Genomic DNA, 21,693 nt, shown 5'->3' with positions numbered 1-21,693 from the left:
CTGCTCGCATAATATAAGAGTAAAAATATGTATTTTTATTATATATATATATATATATTCACGCTGGCGCCATACACTTAAATATAATGTAATGATAGTGCCTATTATATTGCACTGTAGACACATACTATGAGACAAAAATCTAGGTAGAAAATATAAACGTTCACGTGTAAGACATCTCTACTGCACCCACTTTAGCTAGTTTTAACTTCTATCACCACCATGGTCGTTCCGGTTGAAGGTAATGGGAGCTGTACACCACAAATGGTCATCTGTTTTTTTGTGGTACTTAAAAGAATTTTTTTTTTAAAAAATTAATTTATTAAACTTTACCGTTTTTGAGTTTTAATTTTTGGGAGTCAATTTGCTACCTCCACTACACTAAAGAAACAGTATCATGGTTTAGTGCCATCATGTATGGGATATGTGATTGGCACCTGGGTTCCTTTTTGCCAACCATGCATACTAGAGCCTGTTCTATCTTCATAAAACAGGACCACTTTCAGCCTTGTCATACACCTTGTTATTTTGGGCAGATGTTATCACTTGTTACATTCAGTTTACACATTTGTTTTGTGGTTAGAAGGCTACGTAAAACATTACCTTGGATTTTAGCAGCTAGACAAAAATGGGTCAAATGTTGATTGTACATGTAACTCCTACATTTCTTTCACTAATCCTACATAAATTGTTATGTACAAGAAAAGAAAATACTTCCTTGCAGACATGAGCTTTGCTCCTAAAAACACAAATTGCTCAATTTACAAACACAGAAGGCATTCCACTAACTTACCGCAACATCTAATACATATATTAGCTCTTATTTCTTATTTTTATTAGAAATGTTTTTTTTGGTTATGTTGCCAGCTGGTTTAGTATCAAAATGCCATTCTTGCTGCGAAATCACCAAATAAAGAGTAAAGGTATGGGTGGCAGAAGGATCCTTTACCCCTGTGCCCATGCGTTTATAGATAAAAGAGTGAACAAGGCAAATGCCCCTATAAACTTTAACCCAAAAGGTTACGATGTTACGTATACCCTGAATAATGTACATAAAAAAAGGCAGAGCTGCACCCAGAGACTCCGGGTCAAACCCAGAGAGTTCCCAGGTATCTATCAAACATACTGCTAGATTCTCAGACGTTGGTACCTGTACAAGTTGCATACTTAAATTGGGTATTAAGGGATATTTGGTAAGGGGTGGCAGGGGTACAATTTGCCCCCATTAAAAATATATTGGGCCAGTACCTGAAGTGTTGTAAATTAATTCTATAGTAGTCAGCAAGATATTTACAGTAAATAATGGCTTTAGGTGGCTTTTTCATTATGATCCTTTTATCGATTTTCTATATAGTCTCTTCTTGTAAATGTGTTTTGGACAGTAATGGACACTCCACATGGAGCATGCTCTCTACTAGATGTTTCTTGGGGTGTCTTTTCGTTGTACGTGCCCTCAACTCTGAACGTTGCCAGTTCCTCCGTTGGGTATCCAGCAGACAGGACTTGTTTCTGGTTATACGACGCTGTGTAATCACATTCTTTTAAAAGTTGTCTGCCAATTAGAATTACTTAAACCAAAGTGCAATTTCATGTAAACTGGATTTCATGAGTGATTAAGGTGACGCTCATAATAATACAAGTATCAGAAGGGTAAACATATTACAAACTTAAATGTAGATGTTCAAATATTGAACGCTTCTGCACTCTTTCCTCTGAGTCTCAGTTTTCACAGGACCGTCTTCATTTTTAGGCACCGTCCCCTTTTGCAGGCAGTGGGGATCATGGGCTAGTTTTGGAGATTCTCCAATCGCCTCTGACGGGCCCAGGGGTAGCCACATCTCTTTACACCCAACATTTTAGCTGTCTAAATCTGTACACCTGTTTTAGACGATGTAGCATGGGATGGGGCAGGGAGATGTGGCCACAATCATGCAGTGTAGGTCTGTGCTGTGCAGTAGAGGACACCATTTGTCATACAGCTCTTTGGGCCATCCAGGGAAGATCAGAGGATCTCCACAACCAGTCTGTAGCCCAACGATGCCTTTCCTTTCTGCACTCCCAAGGGCCAACCAAACCAAAACAGGTGTCGCGATTTGGACACCTAAAAGGTTGAGGGGTATAAAATAATGTGTAACTCATCAAAAATGTGTAACTCATCAAAAATGGTGGGGCAGAAAGTGACATATTCTGCATTTTCCAGTCCCAGATCTTGCATTTGCTAAACAAAACTTCCACTAAACAAAATTCTAGCGGCAGTAAATTACGTTTAATTTGTACATATTTTAAATAAAATGCATACTGTTTCAATACCAGACCAAGTTAACAATATGAAGCTGCATTTTGACTGTCCAGGAGCAATCCGTCCTGCGCAATAACTACACTTGTGGGGGACATAAATAATACAACATATGCCGTCAAACAATAACGGCAAAAGATTTTCTGCCATGTGGATAAGAACATTGAAAGCTATGACAATACACAAACACACAAAAGCCAGGGATGTGCTGGCAGAAAAGAATCCATCCCTATCCAACTAAATTATTCTCATGTTATTCAATTAAATGTTTATTTCATTTTCAAAAACCTCAGTGGAGTTATTTCATCCAAAAAGTACTAGAACGATATTTCAATTCCCAAGAAATATAAAAACAAAAACCACAAAACTATATTTCTGCTGCTAAAACAAACTGCACACATTGATTTCAAAGCTGTTCTTGGTGATGGAATTTTAATTCAGTTTAAAGGGACATTCCGGCCTTCATATGCATACAACAGCTGGGTCCCCTTTAACAAGCTCCAGCGTTGGTTCACACAAGACTTCTGGGGACAGAGGGCCATGGGCATGCGCAAAAAGCACTCCAACTTGTTTACATTGGAACACTTTCCTTTTGCTGACCATGGAAGGGACAGTATGCTTCAGTGCTGGATCTACTTTTTAACAGCTTTAACTAATGCTTATTAAACTGATTACAAAGTACATCAATATACATTCTTCATTGGGGGGGTCTATACAATAATTCTGCATACACACTGTGTATATGTTGTATTGTTGAAGAAGGAGTCTCTGGGCAGAAGGCGGCCACAGATTGGCGCTTTCAATTTCCATCCAATGTTGGTCCATCCCCTATATATCCAGCGTGTAGAGAAAAATGGCCAATTTTCCAAAAACATGGTCAGAGGGATGGATAAGAGAAGCATAAAAAGCCCTATGCCATGAGGTATGGAGGGGTTGCTGGCACGGAAAGAAGAAGGGATGTAGATGATGATTGAAAAAAAGCAGCCTTGTCAGAAAAGTTTTTTGACAACTAAAGCCAAAAAGATGAAGGAACAAATATATAAGCAAGATTATAATGCGTGAAACACCGAGAACATAATAACACTGGGATAGGAAGGATTACAGGGTTAGAAATATAGCAATATATGTATGAGGAGAAAATTCCGCCAAAATACACAGCTTCCGGTGATTCCCCCCCGATCCTCCAATTCTGAGAGAGGACGTCACCAGAAGCTATGATAATTTTAGACAGCATTATTTTAGAGCAAAACTAACACAATTCGAACAAATCAGAATACACAAATCTAATATCTATTGCAACTGAACAACAATCCTTCAGGCTGCATTGGGAAAATGTGTGATACTAGATATACAGTGGCCCAAATGTATTAAGATATTAAGTATCAATGTTTTCTAGTGCACCCTAGAGTAGGATCCCAAGAGACTACTAAAATACCAACCCATCCTCTTGGGATATCTCATCTGGATTATAGCAACTCCCCACTAACAAGCTTTTACCTCTCCAATTCTGAACAGTTCTGCCAGGGTAACTTTCTTACGCCATAACTCTTGCATCTATACAAATGTTAGCTATGACATGTGCATTTCATGAAATCCCCTACTCTGTTCGGTCAGACTCTCCCATACTAAGTCTGACTTTGAAACCAACCTGTTCAGAATTCCCACCCCCTACATCCTCAAAAGACCTCCTCACCTTCCAGATCCCCATGTCGCTGACTCTTTCCATTACTATGTCACTCTCACTTCAATCAAATCACCCTTGCCCAATCAGTCCTTCTCCTTTTGTTGCATCCCCCCTTAACCCCATAATAGATTGTAAGCCCTCTTCTCCCCCAGTATGTCCGAACACGTGTTAATGTTGTTGTCGCTTATTGTTAATTGCCACTCTCCCCTTATTGTAATGATGCTATGAAATCTGCTAGGGCTCTATACATAAATGTAACATAATGTAAATATCAATCCAAGGACACCCATTTTCTTCCTCATTGATTCCAGGAAGCAGTCACTGGGTACATAATTGGCAATTCCCAGAAAAAAGGCACTGACATTACAGGGTCATCCTTGAGCACTAAAAAAAATTGCATTAACAGGGCCTTTAAATGAGTTGCTTCTAGTATTAGGTAAAATAGGATATCAGTAAGCAACACGCAGGAAGGTGTTTGGTTAATAGACAAGGCTAGTGAAGCAGACATGTCTTATATTGTGAAAAAAAAATGCCAAAGGTTCTTAGAATTTACGTATATGGGCTGATGGCATAGGAAATTTCTAGTTATTGCGAGTGCCAGTTAAAGGTGGCTCCTATGTAACATTCCACGACTACAACAGCTAATACATCTGGAAGCACTTGACATTTAAAGCATTGTAATCCAAGGCTGGACAAATTCCAGAAGCAAAAGTAGCCATAGAAGCTAAAAATTGTACTGCTGGTAAACATTTTGGGATATCTCAGAGAGATCTTTATGGATGTTACAACAACAACAACAAAAAAAATATGATGAAAGACCCACCGGCCAAGCAGCTGTACGTGTGGTATGGCACAAATAGACACTCTTTAGAAACCAGGTAGAGAAAACAAAGCCTAACCATCTAAACAACTTTTCTTCCCACGCTTGCTCATTAACAGTAATGATTTTAAGGAGAATCTATATCTATGTGAATTGAAATGATGTTACTTTTTCAGGAACAATGAAGCAAGCTATTTGTTTTCAGCAGGTACCAGTCTATGTGTCCATACAGATCTGTGCATAGGTACTCTGCTGCTTAACATAGTGGCACAATCAACACAGCTACCAGTAGAAGGCTTCTGCTCATTGCTCCACTCGCCATACAACCCCATACAACCAGGATCTTCTGTAATACCGCCCAATGTTGCAGATATTCTGCCCCTAGGTCTCTGTTAGACATGCTACTGTAAAAAGTCAGCATAAATAAACAATGCCAATTTTCGTTGCACTTGGCTGATAAAGGAAAAATCACACACTTGTCGTATATGGAAATTACTATTTCCCATTAATTCCAATTATTACGTTTGCAAGACTACAAGATTCTACATTGAAAGCATGTAAGCAACTCATCGCACGCACACGGTAGTAATAATAATAAAAAGATAAAACCAACCAAGTTTGAAAAAAATGTTCTACAAATTCACCTAACATGGGGGACCAGCTTTTGTTTACAGAGATATCCAGCTACAAGTACATGGAATGCCAGCTATTCAGCGTGCTAGTAAGCAGGAACTACAGCGGCAGTTATTATAGTCCACCAAGGGCTCCACTTTAAGATGTCTGAGGCCTGCTTAACATTCCTCGCATAGTTCTGTCACAGACATTATGGAAGATGAAGTTCACCCTGCCCTTGCCTAGCTTTCACTTGCTATTAAAGAGAAGTCATTAAGCGCCTTGTAAATCGTATGCTTACCTCCTATATTTACAGCCACGTTTATTCTAAGACTGGAGCAGGTAGCCAAGTTAATTTTAAGCAGCCAAATGTCAGGGGGCAAAGTATTGGAACGATGAGAATTTGTTCCAAAGCATGGCTGCATCAAAATACTAAAAACAGATCAGTTTTGTGCACATGGAAAAGTCTCTAGTGTCTTCCAGCAGGTATCCAACAAAAAGAACCAAGTCATCAGCCTGACACGATAAGTACATTTATTTCCATATAGTAGCCCAGGTAGCTTTACTTCCGTGAAGAAGAAATATAACCCATTAAATCAATGATTAAAGGCAAAACAAAGGGAAGGCAACACTTTTAACCCAACCTATCAACCTCAGACCCTACAGAGTATTTTTGACTCATAGTACTGGGCACAATGGGCCTACCTTTCCCATTTTCAATATATAAAACTGGTCAATTGGCTCCATGTCCTTCAGAAAACTACAGGATTAGTCGGCTCTCTTCCAAAAGACATACCAATCTATATTGAGGGCCTGAGGCCACTGGAAGCCAGAGTAACTTGCCAAGGTCTCAGATCTGACAGTGATATTTGAAGTTTAACCACGTGAAACATGGTGACCTTAGAATACTTGACTTCATCAGTCAAAGGGACCATTAGTTAAGCCAATCAACCCATTTATCAGGGAAAAAAGGTATTTTTCTTAAGGCTATTGACTACAGCAACACTATGGGTCTTAACACGACAGGTGCCTAACTTCTAGGATGATAAATGTGAAAGAAGAGCTGTCTTTACTATAATTATAACATAAATGCAGTGCTGTACAAGCATTGGGGAACTAACATCCCCATACAACATAACATAAATTTAGTCATGCAGATAAAACCGAAGCTGTGAGCTTACAGTCTGGAATAGGTGGAATTGTCATACAAAGGGGTTTACGGATGATCCTGGTGCCAAGTCTGATGAGAGGACTTCTTCCATGGCAGCCAACAGAGTGTTCCTGCTGACTGGACCATTTACACTTCAAACTTTGCATCAGAATCTGTGCATAGCCCTAATAACCGTCCTGGAATAATTGGTTTATGAGGGTTCTTCTTGCAAACCTTCATACTAAACAGTGACGTTTAGAGTCGCTGTCAATATCAAGCTGCAGATTTCATAACCAGCAACGCACATTCAGTATGTGGTACAGTAGTGTTTCTTTCCCGTTATAATTGTTGTTTTATGCTGAAAAGGAAGGGAGGGGGGGACATAAAGAGAAGAAGAAAAAAAAATTAGAAAGATCAAATTCCTCCCTCCACCCCAACAAATTCTGCTGCATAATCATGAAAAACACAATAACGGAGCTGTGTTTAAACACTTGTTGCACTTGGGGAAGTCAAAGGGTAGGCTAAGAATACCTAATTACACACAACCATCAAAATAGAAAGAAATGACACAAATCCCGCAGAAACCTTCCGAGCAAGATGACTTCATCTACGGAGGAATTTAATTTCACCTAAACTTAGTCTAAGTACAAATGGTGGGAAATACTATTCTGGAAGCAAAGTCATTTTAAAAATAGCTGCTGAACCCAAGATTGGGGTTCAAAGGTTGGGGGGGTAAATAAAGGAAGTACATTTACTTGTCATAGAGACAAAATAGTGTGTTAATCCTAATGGTTGAATAGTATCCGACGTGTACATGGCGTGTGCGCTTATGCTTAAGTCTGGGTATTAATGTTAACATTCTTACAGATCATGTAAATTTAATTTTAATGTATGGTATGAATTGCAATATCTATCTTTCAAGCTTTAGTGGGGCAATTTAGAGAACTTCGTAAGGCAAGGTATAAACATCTATACATTGTTGGAAGGGTATCAACTGGTATCCTATGGGGAGGTCCACATTGGCATATGTAAGATATTATAATCAATATAAGAAACTTCCTTGAAAACTTAATAAAAAGGTTTGAAGCAAAGATAAGGCTGCATAATTTCCAAATTTACTAAAGAAACTCTGGCCGCCTAATCATGGGGTACGATGGTACACATAATTTTGGCTGCTTTCTGAAGAGAAGCCTCTGTTTCTCCACCATCAAAACCATGGTTACTTGTTTACCAGGTTCCAGGTATTGGAAATCTGGATGCGCATGTAAAGTAGGCATCCATGTTTAGCATAAGTCAATGCAAATACTGTAGACAGCAGACGACTGGCCTTTCCTTTATAGCATGGCGAGAGCTACCATTAATAGGAAGTCAGAGTATCGCGGTATCTGAAAAATTTCCACACCACAGCCATCGTTTTCTGTAGAACTATAAAATTGGTGCTAGGGATGCGAATGTCCAATTCTTTTACAATTCTGCCATTGGATGCAAATCCACATATCAGATCAATCAACTTAAACAAATGCTGCTGATTCATACATATCATTAGACAAGATTATTTCTCCGGTTCAAGAATAAAGAAACACTTCTATCACATAGCAAGGTGATCGTGGACGAAAAATACCTTCAAACATTCCAATATTATAACTCAAAACTCGAAAAGATGCAAAATGTCTGGCACGATGCTTTTGTTGAAATGTTGTACTCAACAATGCCAGGGTAAGTCAATGCATTCTGTTGTACTTGTAAAGTATCCTGATTTGGGATCGGAGTCTGAGGGTACAGAAGATACCTACAGTGATAAGTAAACTAACGTAGGCACGGTTATACACGAAAAGCTTCTAATCCCATTTATCTGGCTAATTGTTAATAGCAGAACTGGTTTTATAATGTGGCAAACTCTTGTGCTACAAGCGGCATGACAACTTAATGTGAACAGCTAGCTAGTATTAAAAATTGGAATTAAAAACTGATTCCTGTGGCTCCCGGTGAACAGATGGCTGATGTGTAATCCCTGGCCAGATAACAATCAAGAAGATGACCTTGTGCATTATTACCTGTCTCTTGGGTCAATCCATGAGGTCTGTCTTGTGTTGTGATCGATATAAAATACCCTCCCATCATAATCCCTTGCCTCCTCCCAACCGGCGGGCAGAGGCAGCTCAGAGTTCTCTCTTCTGCCAGGTGGTAGACCCTGGGATGGGCATTGCTGCTGCTGTGGTTGCTGCTGCCTGCGTCTCCTGCCACTGCTCAGCCAGGGCATTGCAAGAAAGATCACTGAGCAGCAGTTCCCGTCTGTTGCCTGCTGCCTGTCCTCCTCTGCTTGCTGTCCCAGGGCAGCTTTCTCCCCCTCCCTTTGTAACTACTGCTGCTCTAGTACTAATTAGAGAGATAGGATCCAAAGATAAGGCAAGATCACCAACAGCTTCTCAATATCCATCACGGTCATGAACTTTGAATTCAGATGAATAGTGAAAAACAAATAGAAGTGAGCTTCTTCCTCTGTATTTTCTGTACACTGCTGAGCACACAGCTTTTCTTCTCTCCTTAGATGAATCCTTTTGGTAGACCCACTTTTGCTACTTGTGAATAATGAGAGGTAGAATGTTCAACTTCTAGTCCGGCCGGACGGCCGAACCAAGCTCAAAGCTCTGGTTCTTGTTCATCCATGTCGGCTCTCCCAGTCGTCTCTCATTCCACACAGCCCATAACAGCCGCCTCCCCTTGTTTCTGGCTCCCTCCCTCGGCTTCCTGAGCACTGTTTCCAGTCTCAAAGCTCCAATTTTAGCTAAAGTAATGGATGAGCTATGAAAAGACTAAACTGGCATTCCCACTACAGGTCAACGTGAACTGAAGACAAGGAGATGATTTCAGTGCCAGGTAATTAATTGAAGGAAAACTCTGGATCTCTGCGTGTATTACCCTTTCCTCCTACCTTGTCACACATATGAAGATGACACTGTATACCTTAACATGTATGTTAGAGGAAAAAAAACACTTAAAACATTTTTTTTGCCAGTATCAGTTTCAATCTGTACAAATGTTAAAAAAAATAAAATAATAATAATATAATAATATACCATATTTCATATGTGCCTTAATGATTGGCATCCTTAAAGTGTTACATTAATAAAAAACGTGGCTAGCAAGTATAACAGTTACGACTGTCCAAGAGTCTATCGAATAATAAACCAAACCATGATGTTTGTAAAAAGGCTTCAAGTTAGACTTGGTGACAGCCTACTTTATATAGAAAGGTCCCTTTCTAGAGAAGTTACTATAAAAGAGAACAGCCGTCTGGCCACCAAAATTCCAGAGGGCATGCCATTCTCCAGGATCAACTTAGGCAACGCAGGATTAGCCAAACCACATTTTCTGAATGTAACCTTTACGACAATCACAAATCCCAATCAATGAAAATATATCACATTTTCACACTTCACAGAATGTACTCCCTCAATACCCCGATTATTACGGTCGGGGTAGATAAGAGTAAAGAAAGTGGTAGATAAGTGGAACATCCTCCCGGCAGAAGTGACAGAAGAAGGGAATGAAAACACACATGGGCTATTAAAGACCAAGGACTGATTAAAGTCCAGGTCTTTAAAGAAGGAAAGAAATGGGCAAACTAGATGTAAAATTTTATGTTCCCAAGTCAGTATTCAATTAATGATGTTATATAACAGTAGCTATAGCCTTATTTGGCAAGTTCACGTCATACAAAAAATCCTTGGTCACCACTAGTCATAAAAGTGTTGTTCTTACCAGGAGAAAGTCATAAATGAACTACAACGTTCTAACCACTACATAAAAAATAATAAAAACAAAAAAAACAGGCAGTACGAAGGAAGTGCTGCTCCTGCTCAGGATGCTCTGAATAAATACTGGAGAATAAAACATGAAATCGCATCAAGACACATCCCAAAGAAAGTTTTTTTTCTCAAGAGATTAAAAGCTCACTTGGCCTCCACCGAAATACATAGGAATCGCAGTGATCTCACGTTAATATAAATCATATAAAAACCTTAATATAGCAAATCTTAAACCCCACCAGCGCTGCGCGTACAAACTCATTCAGAGTTAACTAAATATTTTAACGGTAGAGCGTAGAGCCATTTAATGAGTGTACGTTGGAGGAGACACAGAAAAAGGGGAGAAAAATAAACTTCGTAAAAAGGAAATTCCTTCCTCCACCCCTTCAATTCCTGCAGCATAATTGTTAAAATACAGTATGTGAGCTGTGTCTGAACATCCTGTTGCAGGGGGGGAGGAGGAGGAGGGGGTCCCTTAGTGGCCAACTAAGAATCTCCCCATTCAGATGGTGGAGCGGGGTTTGTAAAACTGACTTCTCTTACAGCTATTGTAAACTTTTTTCCCAACCAAATAAAACCATCTAGATTAAAATCTGAAATAAGTGTTATTTTCTTCAGGATTTTTTTTTTATTTTTTTTTTTTTTTACATTTTAAAAAGTGGGTAAACCAAGTGCTTTTTAATCTGCCTTTCATTTTTGTTAAAATTATATTTCAAGTTGACATTTAAAAGCACTAATTCAAGCATATGGGAATGTGATGCGCATGTCTGATGCATGTTAAAAAAAAAAAAAAAACAGCAGCAATAATTCTCTCTATACTCAATTTATTTGATCATCTAAAATATACATCTAAATATACAGTATATCAACATAAAAACATACAGTTGACCAATTTACAAAAATATCTATGTATTAATGGAACTGCAAGAATGCAGTGGAAAAAAAGTTGGAGAAGAAGAGATGCATTTCTTTCTGGTCTCAACTAAAAACTGCGTCCTTCAAAAAAAAAAACAAGCTGTGACTGTAGCTCTAATTTTTTTAACTACTTTCTTGGAACTGGGGAATTTGCTAGCCTTACATTTTCAAACCTGATGCTACTGTGGAGACCTTAATTAGGACTGCATGAAGCGGGACATCCCTGGATGGAGGGGAAGGCAAGCCGAGTAGGATGTACCCAGGAAACCACATAGAAGGAAACATCAGCTCATGTTTCATATAAGAACCAGAAGCTAATATGGAAAAAATGTCAAGTAACCTGGAAAAACTCCTTCCAGATAGCCACACATCATGCAGCCAGAATATAAGACCATTTCTTGCATAAGTGTTGGTATTTCATTGAAAGAGGTGTATAATATCATGAACAAGATATGTTACGACGATACATAAGCAGTGATGGCAGGAAAAAAAATCAGCCCAACCAGTCTGCCCTTTTTTAATCAGTTTTTAACTTATTAATTCTTTAGATGAGCTTTATACAGATCCCAAGCATTCTCTAATTCACTTACTGTGTTGGCCTCTACTACTTCCACTGGAAGTCTATTCCAGGTATCCCTTTTGGTAAACCAGAGCTTTCATCCTCTACCTTTAAATTGTGTCTTCTAATTCCTACAATAATATTATTAATATTCCAACTGCCCCATACCAAGGGTACATTAACCAAACTGAGAATTTGCTGGTGAACATTTCTAATCATCCAGGTGATGCTCACCAGGGTTGGTTGCAGAGATGATTGTGGGCTGAGAGGTCATCACTTTCATCTACGTTGTGATATGCTTGTGAAACTATATTTCACCAGCATATGAGGACGTAGATGAAAGTCCCACAGAGATGATGGCACAGAGATGACGTCACAGGCATGTTTGTGGCACTTAACTACTTTAATGGTGAACAAGTCAAACACCTTTAGTAGGCCAGCGTCTTCAGCAGAAATACTGAGCCATACATTGGACTGAAGAAGTTGAACGTTGTTAAATAGTAGACATTGCTTAGACATATCACCATTGGTATTGCGCTACACATATACGGAATTTAGAGAGTGCATAACAAAGTTCCTAACATAAATTTCTTCTAGTTCTTAATCAGAGTCATATGTGCCCAATTATTGACAATATTGTGTATAACGGAATTTGATGGCGCTGTATAAAACAATAAATAATAATAATAACGTTGTCACTCGACATCACTATATAATGCATTGGTTTTCTCATCACAAATGTTTCCCATGGTATTTCACCCTTCAGAGATCTCTTGGAGGTCCAGATGTAGACCTCCTTGTGTCTAGGAGGATACCAACTGTACCCCACTGATGAGGACCATGAAGGTCGAAACGCAAGTCTGGGGATGGTTGGTTCCCTTGTGCAGGGGAGATTTGCCCCCCATTTTGAACCGACTGCCCTTGGGGCAGGATTAGACCGATATGTTGATGGAGACTTTTGCTCTGTAATGGCACAAAACATGAGAAGTTCCCAAGATGGAACGCACCGTAGGACAGGCTATGAAGGGGCTGTCCATTCTTGGTGAGCATCTCAAACTAGTTTTCTATGGTACTTCCCATTCACTCAGTCAATGCTTCATCAGCTGTACATTGCCACACCAGGCCTGGGAAGGGTCTGATGCTCCTGGACAGCATCACAACTCCAAAGACACTCGTCACATCTGCCATCAACACTTTTAATTCTTAAAAGAGAGAAGCCAAGCCCCAAATAAATGCATAACCCCTTTTATAACTGAAATGAATGAATAGAGTCTCAGGACACCTTGTAAGTACTGCTGAAGCCTGATACGATCTGTAACACAATGACATGCTGATGTACTTTTCCAGCTTATAATAAACAGAAGGTTCTGTTTAGAACCTGCATGGAAATGAAGAAAAAACAAAGACTGGAGGCAGAAGGGGTTAAAAAAAATCTGGATCCAGATCCAGTATGCGTGGGGGAGGCACGGGGTGGGTGGGCACTAGTGGCACAAGCAGCCCATTCAGTGTGGGCACCATTCGGTTCACGTGATTACCTGTCCCTGGGGTCGATCCATGAGGTCTGCCTCGTATTGTGGTCGATGTAAAACACCCTTCCGTCGTAATCCCTCGCCTCCTCCCAGCCAGCGGGAAGCGGCAGCTCGGAGCTCTCCCTGCGGCATGCCGCGGCCCCGGGTGAGGGGCACTGTGCCTGCTGCACCGCTTGTTGCTGCTGCTGCTGTTGTTGTTGCTGCTGCTGCTGTTGCTGCCTGCGCCTCCTGCCGCCACTCAGCCAGGGCATGCTGCCTGCTTCAGTGAGTGTGCACTCAGCTAGGGTAGCTCTCCCTCACCGCGGCCAGACATCCCCCCTGACAAAAAGCCTTCACCAAAATCGCTACTTTATCCCTGAGTGGGTTCAGCTCCACGGACCCCACGAGAAGTCTCTCCACCTCTTCGTGGCTTCCTTTTGACTTCGAAGGGGTAAACACTCCAGAGGCGTGGGTTTTGCTTTGTTTTCTCGTTAATTGTCCCCACTTTTGGTCACTTTTTCTTCACGCCTGGCATTCCTTCCCTTCCATGACGGCTCCCGCACAGCTCTGTCTTTCATTCCTCGCAAGCCCGTCATGTTATTAGCCGAGGAGTTACCTCCTGTGGCCCGCCCACTGCCATTAACCCCATCCCTGCTGCTACCAAGCCTGGCACTGGTACTCCAAGAGTTTGGGGGGCAACTTCAGCAAATGAGATTTAAAAAAAAAAGATCATAAAATGCATAAGGCATAGTATAAATCCATTCCTTCCATACCCAATGTGCTGCTGTTTTTGCATTTGTATGTATGTTGGTATGATGTAAGTACGTATAGTATACCTATATATATATATAGATAGATAGATAGATAGATAGATAGATAGATAGATAGATAGATAGATATATGTATATACAGTATATAGATGTATGTATATATATATATGTGTGTGTGTATATGAAGTACGTATTATATATAGATATAGATATATATATATATATTGCTGTGAATGTAGCTTTTCAAACTAAACACTAAATTTAGGTTGGCTTGCACAAAACAAAATTAGAGACTCCAGGCAACGTAAGGTGAGGTGTGAGATGTATCAGGTGAGATTATTACAGGTGTGATGGAGTGAGTGTGTAAGCGTGCGTACTAGTGTGAATGTGACGTGGCTGGGTCCCTACTTAGGTGTTACGCCCCCCCTTGGCCAAAAGTTGCCAGCCTTCCCCTTGTTGCTGCTGCCCAGGGCCTAGTAGATCTAGGGCTAAATAGGCCACTGGGGGAGCCTAAAGTATATTTAGTTAAAGCAATTTACCAAAGTGTTTATTTCAAAGCAGGGGAAATGTCTTAGAGATGTCCAAACCTAAAACTAGACGATCAGAGGAAGTGTCGGGTACCAGCAGAGGTATCACACAGCATTCACCGACTGATAGAGAGGATATATACCCTATTGGCTCGAATATAGGCCGCACTTTTCCCCCCCACTTTAAGTCTTTAAAGTGGGGGTGCGGCCTATATTCGGGGTCTAGCGCCCGACGCCCAGGACATGCAGTTCCGGGCGCCGGGCAGGCAGCAGGGTTAGGATACAGATCCCCCGCAGCGGTGCAGGGGACCTGTATCCTGCTCTCCGATACGCTCAGACAGCCTCCCCTGCCAGCACTTCCAACGGGGGGAGTGCCGGCACGGGAAATGTCCAAGCGCATCGTGCGGACGTTCACCGGCAGCGGCGATGCGCGTAAACAACCTCCGGTACGTCTGCACGATGTGCTTAAACAATCTCCCTTGCCTGGAATTCACACGGGGGGAGTCCCGGCAAGGGAGATTTTTAAAGCACATCTTGCAGACGTGCCGGCAGCGGAGGTTGCCGGTGAACGTCTGCGTGAACAATCTTCCTTGCCGGTACTTCCCACGGTACTTCCCAAGTTGAATACGTGTTATGTGTAGATGTCCCCCGCCGGCCCCGCAAGACCCCGTGGAGTCTGCACCGGTAAGTCTGGTGGGGGGGGACATCTTGGGGACAGAGTGGCAGCATATCTCGGGGGGGTAGAGTGGCAGCATATCTCGGGGGGGGTAGAGTGGCAGCATATCTCGGGGGGGATAGAGTGGCAGCATATCTCGGGGGGGCAGAAACTTTTTTCATTAAAAAAGCACCTAACTTTCAGGGTGCGGCCTATATCCGAGCCAATACGGTAAATCTATAAATCTAAAACAAGAATAAGGACTGATTAAGAGTCTTTAAGGCAAGAAAAAATTAGCAGACTAGATGTGTACTGTGCATAGGCATCACTACAGGGAGGCAACTGCTCCCCCTAGATTATTCCCCTAAAACGCCCCTAACAGGTGCATGTGTATAGGCTGCCTTCCCTGGCCCGGCCTTCAGGTCCGCGCGGAGGCAGGTGTAAGATTGTGATCTCCCCAACCAGCCCTGATGAGCAGGGCTGGTTGGGGAGATCAGAGATCCCCCTCTAACAGGCCCAACATTAGGCAGTGTGAGGACTGCCATTCAGACCTCTGCTTTAGTGCTACTCACTACACACGTGTTACTGGATGTGGCCTACAATGCAATGGTGTGGTCGTACGGCAGGTGGCTGAGGAAACGGGGGGAGCGGCGGAAGGTAGGGGTCCCCTTTGTGGCATCAATGCAGGCATGAGAGCCTCACAGCAGTCGTGTGTAAGGGCAGTGTATGTGTATAAACGTGTGTGTGTGTGTGTGTATGGGCAGGTGTGTGAAAAGGCAGAGTGTATGGGCAGTCATGTGTAAGGGCAGTGTATGTGTGTTTATGGGCAGGGTTGTGTAAAGGCAGTGTGTAAGTGCAGTGGATGTGTATATGTGTGCTTATGGGCAGGTATGTGTAAAGGCAGTGTGTAAGTGCAGTGTATGTGTATATGTGTGTGTATGGACAGGTGTGTGTAAAGGCAGAGTGTATGGACAGTCATGTGTAAGGGCAGTGTATGTGTATGTGTGTGCTTATGGGCAGGTATGTGTAAAGGTAGTGTGTAAGGGCAGTGTATGTGTATATGTGTGTTTATGGGAAGGCGTGTCTAAAGGCAGTGTGTAACAGCAGTCGTGTGTAAGGGCAGTGTATATGTGTGTTTATGGGCAGGTGTGTCTAAAGGCAGTGTGTAAGGGCAGTCATGTGTAAGGGTAGTATATATGTGTGTTTATGGGCAGGTGTGTGTAAAGGCAGTGTGTCTAAAGGCAGTGTATGTGTATATGTGTTTTTATGGGCAGATACGTGTAAAGGCAGCATGTAAGGGCAGTCGTAGTTAAGGGCAGTGTATGTGTATATGTGTGTTTATGGGCAGGTGTGTATAAGGGCAGTATAAATAAAATAACCTCTGTAAAAAAAAAATTGCTGAGGGGGCACAATATTGCATTCTTGTCTTGGGCACAAAAGGAGCCAGCTGCGGCTCTGCTCACAGAGTTTTCCTCTCTCTCTCAGGTCTTTTAAGTATTATGTTAGTCCAATAACAAAGGTATCATTGCATACTGCAACACCTGGTGTTTTGGCATGTTATTTATATTTCTTTAGTTTTTTTCAGTTGCATGATTTAGTGGTGGAACTTATTAGTGCCCCCCCCCCCAGTTTTGACTGTTATCCTATGTGCCCCTATATATTGTCCCTAGAGTCGCCACTGGTACTGTGTATAGGAAACAATATCAATATAGCTGAGACAAGATGATTTTCATACTGAAAACCCCCAGTGTTGTAATTAGATGCCATCCTTTAGTGGAAAAATGATACCATATCAACATCACTGAGGCAAGATGGTTTTCATATGGCCCGCCTCATACCCGTCTTGCCCCTCTACAATCCACCATGAACGCTGCCAGACTTATCTTCCTCTCCCGTTATTTTACCAACACCTCTCCTTTTTGTCAGTCTCTTCACTGGCTGCCTGTGGGCTTCAGGGTTCATTTCAAAATCCTCTTACTGTCAAAGCCTATTATTATTATTATTAATCACTCATGTCTAAATACACTCCTAACCGGTCTCTATCCTCATCCAACGATCTCCGTGTCTCGTCTCCTCTGATTTCTAGCTCTCATGCACGCTTACAAGACTTCTGAATGGCTGCCCCTATCCTCTGGAATGCCCTCCCCAGCTTATCCATCTTTTCCCCCTGCCTCCGGTACTTCAAAAAATTCCTTAAGACCCACTTTTTTAAGGACACCTACGTACTAACGCCCTTCCTCCCATATTTCTTTAGCTCACGTTTTTTAGTCCCTTTTGTGTAATACTTATACTAGTGTGGCTTGTCCACCCCTACAAGTGGCAGTTTTACCTCTTGTATAACACACTCTAACTCCCTCTAGATTGTAACCTTATTTGAGCAGGGTCCTCCCCACCTGTTGTCATCTTGTTATGTTATATACCAATTGTATATTTCCTTTGTACGGCGCTGCAGAATCTGATGACAGTATATAAAACAATAAATAATAATAATACATGCTAAAAAATATGACTTGGCTCAGGCCACATTTACTTGTACAGTGTAGAAGGGTATAACATTACTGATCCAAGATCATTGTTCTACAAAACAATTACGATATATGGTGTAATTGACATTGATTTTTATTGAGTGCAAGAAATCACTTCCTTACAGTATTCCATGACACGTTGCAGAGCTAAAACAAAAACATATAATAAAATATTTTATAATATTTTAGAGCTTCTTGATCCAAGGAAAAATCCGATTGCCTCTTGGAGTCAAGAAGGAATTTTTTTCCCCTGATGGCAGAATTCGAAGAAGCTTAATTAGGGTTTTTTTGCCTTCTTTTGGATCAAGAATAGGAAGGTTAGGTAGAAGGGTTGAACTTGATGAACTTAGGTCTTTTTTCAACCTTATTAACTATGACATATAACTATGTAACTATGTAAAATATGAATAAGAAGCTGGCCTAATAAGAAGTCAAATTCATCCTGTGTATAAGAAGCTGGCCAAATAAGAAGCTAAGTTCAGTGTCATACACATACCTTGTAACTTTTTGGCTCCTGCTAACCAGAGCCTACCCTTGCGGGAGCTGGGTCTTGATATGCCTCGCCCATTTCCCTTTAAATGGGGGTGTCCACTGACCGCAGAGACCGCCTCCGCCCGCCCCACTGACATCTTGGGAAACAACCCCATTTAAAGGGTAAATGGGCCGGGCATTCAAAACCCAGCTCTTGCCACCCGGAGGATTCGCGCTTCTCCCAGAGTTCTCCGGGCCAAACCCAGAGAGTTCCCAGGTATTATCATACCTAACTGTAGTAAACTTAACTAACTAAAGGTCCACACATCACCAAGTACCCATCAGATAAGGCAGTGTAAAAATAAATCTATGTTTTGCACTGAAGCTGCTTCTGTCCTTGTGTTGCTACACAGACACACAAAGGAATTATGCACATACATGCATTCACACATGATACACACACAGTGGGCACAACCACATACATTCATACAGATATATTCCATATAAATACATTCACACACATACACACTGACTTCGATAAACACAAATCCCTGCTCCTGCAGGTTACTCTCTGGCAAATTTTAACACAGTAACCCTGGGCCTTGCCTTTCCCTTACAAGCAGATGCAACTTCCACTGACTGTAATGTAACCACAAAAGGAGCTTCTTACTGGCAGATCCTGTCACATGACAGGAAGCAGGATCTCATAACTGATCATATTCCCATAATGGAGTCTGTCTGTGTCTATGCCAATAGGCCTGCTGTAAGACACAGAAATGGGCCCACATGTGGCTTCTGACACCACCCAGCACAGCAAGCACTGTATCCAGGCAAATACATAAATCACACCGCAGCAAGTAATCATCAAGTGGGGGGGCCTTGCCTCTAGGGACCCTGGGGTGAAAAGCTATTGTTATTCCACCCCTGTCTTCTTCATGCCTGCTTTTGTGTCATGTCTAAAGAATAGTTTTTTTTGGAAAGATTTGGATATGCAACACTAGAAGGGATGATGTTTCTAATGTAGCGTTTAGAGCTAGAGTCAGAAGACTAGGTAGAACATCATTGGAATACCATTGCATAGGCCTGCTGAGCCCCCCAGCACTCCTAACAGACAAGAGACCATCCGAACAGACAGCAACTATTTATTTCTACTTTTTAACCCTCAACCACGGCTATCATTTTATACAACTCTTCCCTTTCCATTTTTGAATTCACTTTGTTTTTTCCTTTTTATTTGTCACTTTTGTCACTTAAAAAAAATATGTTGCCAGCATATACCATTATAGCAATCTAGACATTAACTGTCACTGCCACACACACAACCCACGGCTCTATTTAAATGTTCTGGACATGTCTAGTTTTAAAATTAACTTCTGTGAAACTGACATCGGCAGCAGGGTCCGAAATATCTCTGAGAAAGTTGTCCACTTTGTTTTTTTCTCATATAATTCTCCAAATCAATATAAAAACGTTGAAGAACAAAGGGAAATATTATTATAGTGGACCTGCCACAAAAATTTGCCTTACTCACTCGAGCATGAATAAATACCTCTATGTTACTTTAACATTTTTACTGACTTTGCAGTTTTTTTAGATACTTTAGTAATATTTCCAGATAGCTACCATGTAACCACTGCCTCCTCAATTAACCATTTAAATGCAGATACCATTTCTAACAGATATCATTCTGTCACAAAGGTTATGTCTTGTCTACATGCAATTTCTAAATCTGGGTGGAATGAACCAGAAATAGCAGAGTTGGAATTTCTATTTAGAGAATGCTATGAGTTTGAAGTATTTCATTTTTGCAGTCAAACTGAACACGCTTAAAATAACAGTAAAGTGTAAATTCCTGATCAAAAGATCAGACAAGAATGAAAAAAACACTCACACATCACAAATATCTTAAAGGATCTGTTATACACATTTTTTGAGGCAACAACATTCATTTTTCCTCAAAATAAATGGGAATGTATATATATATATATATATATATATATATATATATATATATAGTATATATACATATGTTAAAATAAATACTGAATCTGACATAATGTCATGAATGGGTTCTCACTAGTTATATTAGAAAAAAACCCTGCCATACCACTCCCAGTTGACCTCCGGGTACCACTAGGAGACATCCAAGAAGGATGGGTAGATTGGAAGACTCACACTAAAGCTGGGACATGGATGTTGGTAGCTGGTTCCCACGAAACATGAAATACTGAGTGTAGTTTGTATATAGATGGTAATTTTAAGTGGACTGCAACTGGACCTACCAGTTCCAAAATCAAGAATGGGAAAAATGGCAAACTGTTTTAAAGGACAAGAAAGACAAAGATTGACAGTTGACAGCCAGACCTCGTCCAAACTCTGTTTGACAGAGGTGAACATTTTCTATGATCTGATAGAATAAGGATCTTGTGGTTGTTTCAAAGTGTCTTTAAGTAGTGTGAAATGTGATCACAGCCCTTGAACACAATCAGAAACAACAGGTACAGAAGAGGTTAAAGGTTGGTCCGGGAGGACTAGAGGATGGAAACTAGACATTGCAAAAATGGTGACATAGTAGAGTTATGGAATTTGTTGATATATGCAAATTAAGCTCAAAGGTAGCAACAGATACCGGTTATCTTGGATCTAAGATACCGTTCCAGCTTTGAATTGGTTCTTTCTATTTGTCCGTTTGTCTGTGGATGAAATGCAGTAGATATATTACGTTTATTGGCCATTTCATGACAGAAAGCTAAAGGCAGGAGTATTGGAAACCCCATCTGAGGTAATAGATTTAGCGAGACTATCATACAGGAATCCGAAAGATGTAATTCAGGAAATGAATTAGTTACTAGGCTATATGCCCCTCAGAGCTCCAACTTAGAGAATATGGCTGCAGAACGTACCAGGTCTAGAACTTCTGTTATAAGAGGTAATGGATACCGGTTCTTGATGGTTATTTTGTAGACTTGTGCATTCAAATTTGTACAAATTGCAAATTTACAGAATTTTGGTAAACTCAGAGATTTGTATGAGGCCAGAAAAACGAGACCAGCCCTGCCACGAATCTGACAAAAATGAAACAAAGAGCTCCGAATATTCATCCAAAATATATTCACTAACACTCTCACTCTCTCACACTCTCATTCTCGTTCACTCCCTCTCTCACACTCTCTAAATGTTTCTGTGCCTTTTCTGCCTACCACTTCCACATCTTCTTTCTTTGACTGACTGAATATGTATAGGTTGAGTTTTATGTTGTGCTGCCAGGCAATGTCAATGAAATTGATGATGGTATAAAGTGAGATGGTTTTACGGTTTCACTGCAGAGAGATGAATAGTCAGTAGAGAAGAAATTAAAATTGAACTGGACCCAAAATTTCTGACAAACCCCA

The 21,693-nt window shown here is 41.0% G+C and overlaps 1 protein-coding gene across 1 annotated transcript in view; it reads right to left on the bottom strand.

Annotated features, from left to right (window-relative positions):
• WWC3 (WWC family member 3) overlaps positions 1-13,969 on the bottom strand; it is a 71,893-nt gene extending 57,924 nt beyond the window's left edge. Inside the window, exons 1-2 of the mRNA XM_053455878.1 lie at positions 13,381-13,969; positions 8,617-8,913 (exon numbers count right to left, since the gene is read on the bottom strand). Coding sequence (XP_053311853.1) covers positions 8,617-8,913; positions 13,381-13,625 — 542 coding nt within the window. The 5' untranslated portion in view covers positions 13,626-13,969. The remainder of the gene's footprint in view (positions 1-8,616; positions 8,914-13,380) is intronic.
• Positions 13,970-21,693: the final 7,724 nt, after the last annotated feature.

Source organism: Spea bombifrons, chromosome 2 (genome assembly GCF_027358695.1).
Source record: "Spea bombifrons isolate aSpeBom1 chromosome 2, aSpeBom1.2.pri, whole genome shotgun sequence".
In the NCBI taxonomy this organism is placed as follows: Eukaryota; Metazoa; Chordata; class Amphibia; order Anura; family Pelobatidae; genus Spea; species Spea bombifrons.
Note: the sequence above shows the minus strand (reverse complement) of the source record. Positions and strands in the feature narration are given on the sequence as shown.